Consider the following 5,883-nt stretch of genomic DNA (forward strand, 5'->3'; position numbering starts at 1 on the left):
GAATTTAACTTTGAAAAGTAAAAAAAAAAAACAAAACAAAAAGAATGGTGAGAGACTTAAGTGACAAAACTAAACCAATCAAATTTTGTAACGAAAAACAATTATACTTTGTATGTCTAATGTTCAAATTTTGACTCTTATGCCGAAGAAAATTGAGTTTCTGTTTCGAAAAAAAATTCTAGTATTACGAAAACCAACTAGGAAATCGGGAGGGTTGTGGAGGAGGAGCTGCATAATTATAGTAGTGATTGTTCACTTTGAACACTAATTAATATATATGTTTTGGTCTCTATAAGGAATCCTTTGGTATAAAGTAAGATTATACTAGATTAGCATCTTTCATAGTCAATGAATCCAGTTGTACGGGATAACATTTGAGAGTAAGGAGGATATAAAAGAATCCCTACTCCACCTCCACCAATGCTTGATTACTAATTAATAGTAGTATAATATAGAGTTGATACTAATAACACAATTTTGGTCATTGTTAGAATATTATTAAATTTTTTTGTAAGACCAACTAAACATTGAGTATTACTCCCTTGGTCTTGTTTCTTCCCTTTTTTTGTTTGTACAATCTCAATTGCAAACTGCAACTGTATATAAATATATCTAATTATACATTTGAGAGAATTGTAAAAAGTCGATATTTTGATAATATGTATCGAGATGAATATAAAATGAAATACACACTCATTTTTTTATATGTTGGTGATTATTTATAGTCAAAATTAAAAATGTGAATTAAATTGAGGGAGTACTATGAAGATTTGAAAACATTTATAAATATAATCCACACAATGATCAGTCTTCTCATTGTTTTACTAAATATGAATCATTCAAAATAATCTTAATCATAGTAGTGACTTCTCAAAATGATCTAGGTACATGAAATAACCAATTTATTTGGTCCAAGTAAAAATTTATAAAAGCTCTTGTTAGCTAAATAGGGGAGAAGAACATTGAGAGAAAGGAAAAAAATTAACAAACTTTAATAGTTTGAACCAATTTCTAGTCAGCTGAGATCATTTTTCAAAAGAATGAACCTATTATAGAGGGGTCGTTGTAACTAGAATCATTTTAAAAAAGTAGCTTACTTACTTAATTTCTGTTTATTGGAGCTAGTTTTTTTTTTTTATCTACATGAGTCGTGAAGGCAGTACAAAGTAAAAAAGGGGAGGAGGATTCGAACGAATGACTACCTATCGTTCACACCACCTAAATCGATCTTAATCACTAGACCAAGACATCTTGGTATTATTGGAGCTAGTGTCATACCGCAAAGTCGATGTCATATGATAGATGGTCAATGATAAGTTATGTAAGTTCTGCATGGAGGATTAGGATCGAAGACGCATTGCAGAGAGGTATCAGACACATGAATAGAGTGAGCGACGAGAATATTTATAGTACACCTAGGTGTACCATGCTCATGGTACACCCAAGACTATTTTCTCTAAATGAGCAAAATGAGCGAATGAGCAAAGAAAAAACAAATGAGCATATGAGCAAACATTTATACTCATTTAAGAAAATGAGCAAACACTTTTATTACAAAATGAGCAAAATGAACAAATGAGTAAATGAGTAAATGAGTAAATGAGCAAAATGCTCGTATGAGCATATTTGGTGTCAAATGAGCACCTGAAGTTCTAATTTATTACAAAAATACCCTTGGGTGTACCATGATCATGGTACACCCGAGTGTACCATGAGTGAACTCAGTGAGCGACCGATTAGGACCCTCAATTTTAAGGGCCCCACCTTTAATTTATTTTCTTACTTTTTAGGGTATTTGAATTTAGATGGAAAATACATTTTGTTAATCCAAAAATTTTGCTTCTAGACTATGTACTTTTGTTCATATTTCATAGCTTATTCTAGTTTAATCCTTATTATATCTTTATCATATATTCTTTTAAATCTAAGGTGTTTCCTTGTTAAAAATGAAAATAACATTGAAATATTTAAGAAACTTAATTCATATTCAACAATTTTTAATTAAAAAGATTAAATTAATTATTAATAATATGGGATTAGGGATCAGTTTTATTTTCCTATAGCACCATGTTTGATGCATGGTACAAGGTTCCTAAATTGTTTGAGACGTCCCTAATGCATTGCATAGTTTGTTAACGGATGACAATGATTATGAGCCACGTTGCAAACAACTATGCCAAATGAGCAAGTCATTTGAGATATGTGAATGAATTGAACAGCTGTGTAAAGGTTGAGGGCATGAAAATATGTGACAAGTTTGCTTCAAACGATTGTAAATTGAGTATGAAAAATACAAATACAACATGAATGAATTAAGACCTTCATTTGCTGGTTGGATTTGTTAAACTGTAGGCCTATGAGTTATGATGAGCTGTTAAAATTTGTTTTCGTGAAGTCTTTTTTGTTTAGACAAAATTTATAATACCAATGTGATATTATACATTCGATGGGAAAAAATTGAGACACAATACAAGCTAACTAGCTAGAAAGGCACATAAAAGTATAAACTATTATTAAGGAATAGTTGACAATTGAAGTATATTATTTACTTTGTGTATCTAATTTTATAGGCGACCAGTCCTATCTCAATTATATGGAGAATTATATGTTTACTTTATGATATTACATCAATGAAATTTATGTTTGTGAATATACAACTTTAATGATTAAATACATAAAAAAAAAAAAGGAAGCCTGAACAAAAATTAATAGGAAGCCTTTAATAAAGAAAAGTCAATATACCAATTAATAATCTATAGCGTATAGCAATAGCTGATTGCAGCAGAAAAAAAAAAAAAAAAGTAGGATCTTGTAGCTTCTAATTAATGGGAAGACTGGACAAAATAATTGACCAAAGCTAAAGCATTGCTAATAAACTTGAGCAGCATCTCAACCTTGGCAGTGAGCTGATTTTGCAGCTTTCCACCGTGAACTTGGCTAAACCCATCAACACAAGTGTCTTGGTCTGTTATCGCGGCACTCATCCATGTCTGCACATTACTCATCTCAAATCTCCTCTTCCTCGAATTCTCAACTTCATCCTCCCTTAGAACCCTCGCCATCTGATCCAACGACTTCTTAACCTGATGAACGGCGTCTTTAGAGAGCTCCATGCAGTCCCGAACGGGGACGAGTTCTTCAGCTCCGCTGCTGCTGCTGCTGCTGCTGCTACTACTGGTGCTGGTTTCATCTACATAATGAGCTGTATCAAGGGCTTGGTCGAGGCTGATCCTGATGGCAGCGTACGATAGCTTCCCGAGGTCCGGATCCCCTGTGTAGGAGGAGGAGAGGGAAGAGTAGCAAAGCTCTGAGTACCTGCTCACTTGACAACTCTTCTTGATGAACTCATCAAGAGTTTTGCTAGATTGGAAAGCTGTGATTGACTGGACAAGGAGGGAGAAGAGAAAGAGAAAGAGAAAGGAGTAGTGTGTGAATTGCATGACTTCTAGCTCAAAGGTTGGAGCTTTCTTGCATGCTATGTAATTCAGAGTTCTACTCTTATACACATTGCATTATTGCAACTTGCACCTTGCAAGTGGTTTAACTTGGTTGCCCACAAAAGTGCATTATTGTATGTAGGACATTATTATTAGAGTTGCGTAATCAACATATCTTACATATATATGCATGTATGTTATTATGATAGAGAAATGTCAATATTGTAAGTACAAAAAATTAGCAAATCATGGGTATTATTCTTCAAAGGTGTGCTATCTTTCTCCATACCGGTAATCCACAATACTAAATAAATTGAATAGGCGATGGTGGGTATTAATAATACAGAGGCATCTAATTATATACAATCACAAGTTACAACTATCATATACTCTAAATCATAGATATTGTTGCTTTATTAATTAATATAGAAAGATGGCTTTATAATAGGGTTTCGTCAATGTGTCATATGATATACTTTATCAACATAAATTTCGCCAAAAGTGGTTTCTATATGTAGTATATATATTTAAAATGAAAGAGAGCATGCAGTTCTAGAAGGATATAAAATTGAGTGGGTTTAATAAGTTGGGTCGAAAAGAATAGAAAGAGGAAAAAATATTTACCAGATTAGGAGCATAAAAGTCGAATGTATATATTTTAGGAACGAATGAAAATAAAAGTGGAAAACACTTGAAGGGATATATAGAGTGTACACAAACTTTTGTATAAGGCAGGCCACATCTTGAACAAATGGTGTGGCCAGCTAATAAAAGGCCCAAGCTAGGCTTTATAATGAAGCCCGCGTCCCCTAGAAAAAGCCCAAGAATAAAATTCGTTTTCGGAGGGGTTACTTTTCGTAACAAGAGTTACTTTTGAATCCGTTTTCAGAGGGGTTACTTTTCATAACAGGGGTTACTTTTGTTGAATCTATATTTTTTTTTTCTTCTAATTTTTAGGTGTTACTTTTAGTGAAACTAAGGGTTAATTTTTCGAATGCTAAGCGGTTACTTTACTGAAACCGGAGATTACTTTTTGTAATGATAAGGGGATATTTTTACGGAAAGTATGTGTTACATTTGTAATTATAAGGGGTTACTTTTACTGAAATTAGGGGTTACTTTTTAATTACAAGGGATTACTTTTGTAATTATAAGGGGTTACTTTTACTGAAACTAGGGGTTACTTCTTACGCCATAACTACCACCACCTTCATTATCCTCCTTTTCTTTGTCCTCAGCTCCACCGTCGATTCTACCTCCATCATCCTCGATCATCGTTGTTCACCTCTTTTACTCCCCCCTCACTGTACCCCCACCCTGACTCCTTCTATTTCTGTCTCTCTCTGCCTCCTCCACCTCCTCCCCCTTCCTCATCCTCTCTCTCTCCTCGCCTCCTCCGCCTCCTCACCAATCGACACCACCTAACTTCACATGACGATGATTTTTCAGAAAACACAAACAAACGTCAACAAAAAGACTATTATCGTCATTTTTATTAACTGCAAGATTATTATCGCCATTGTTATTAACTAAAGAAAGCTAAAAAGAAGAAGAAATTGCAATCAAATCCAACAAACGAACTTTCGAAAACACTACTGTTATTACCGCCATTGTTATTAAATGAAGAAAGCTAAAGAGAAGAAGAAGTTCATCAGGAGAGAGAAATTAAACCTGAAAATTAGAGATTAGGGTTTCTAATTTGAGTTGGAAGAACGAGAAGATGAAGAGACTGAGTAGGGGAAAAAAGAAGAGAGAGAAAGTTGTTTGCAGAGAATTTGAAGGGTTTGAGAAGATGATGATGATGAATTGATGAAGAAAAGGTGGTGGTGATGGAAAGAAGCGAAGAGTGAGGAAGGAAGATGGGGGTGTACAACCACACGGTTTGCTTTCCGTGTGGCCTGTGTTATAGAAAACGCACTCTAGAGTGTATGTTATGTACATGGACACAAATGTTTGAAAAATTAACTGCTAGGTCGCAATAACTTGGTTGCCATTAAAGATAATACTAACTTTTTGTCCATATTCAACAATCATGGCATATAATACTTGTTTCGGTGTTGAAACTGTGGCGGACTCTTGATAAGTTAGTCAGTGATCAAGGGTCGTCCAAGACTAGTGAGCTGCAAGAGAACAAATAGCTACTCTCGGGGGGATGCGAGGAAACCCCTCCGACGCTCAAGTCAGTAAGTGTCCGCTAAGGATTTAGAGAGAGAAAGTTGAGAGAGAGAGATAAGCTATTTTTAATATGTGAGAGAATGTACCTACAGAATAATACCATTTGGTTATTTATAGGAGTATTATTTATCTGACAGGATGCGTAATCATGTGACACGTGTATGGCTAAAGTGAGTTGACTGGAAGGAAGATTCCTTTATTTTGTCCTCTTTGCGACCGCGAGTGTTATCACGGTCCGTTACCTAGGACCGTTGATCTGGTATAGTGACTT

The 5,883-nt window shown here is 34.6% G+C and overlaps 1 protein-coding gene across 1 annotated transcript; it reads right to left on the reverse strand.

Annotated features, from left to right (window-relative positions):
• Positions 1 to 2,739: 2,739 nt before the first annotated feature.
• On the reverse strand, positions 2,740 to 3,545 carry LOC104896099 (pectinesterase inhibitor 9). Its single transcript, XM_010682800.4, has one exon. It carries the CDS (start codon positions 3,438 to 3,440, stop codon positions 2,823 to 2,825), a length of 618 nt encoding a protein of 205 aa, XP_010681102.2. The 5' UTR covers positions 3,441 to 3,545; the 3' UTR covers positions 2,740 to 2,822.
• Positions 3,546 to 5,883: the final 2,338 nt, after the last annotated feature.

This window comes from Beta vulgaris, chromosome 6, assembly GCF_026745355.1.
Source record: "Beta vulgaris subsp. vulgaris cultivar EL10 chromosome 6, EL10.2, whole genome shotgun sequence".
NCBI classification, from domain to species: domain Eukaryota; kingdom Viridiplantae; phylum Streptophyta; class Magnoliopsida; order Caryophyllales; family Amaranthaceae; genus Beta; species Beta vulgaris.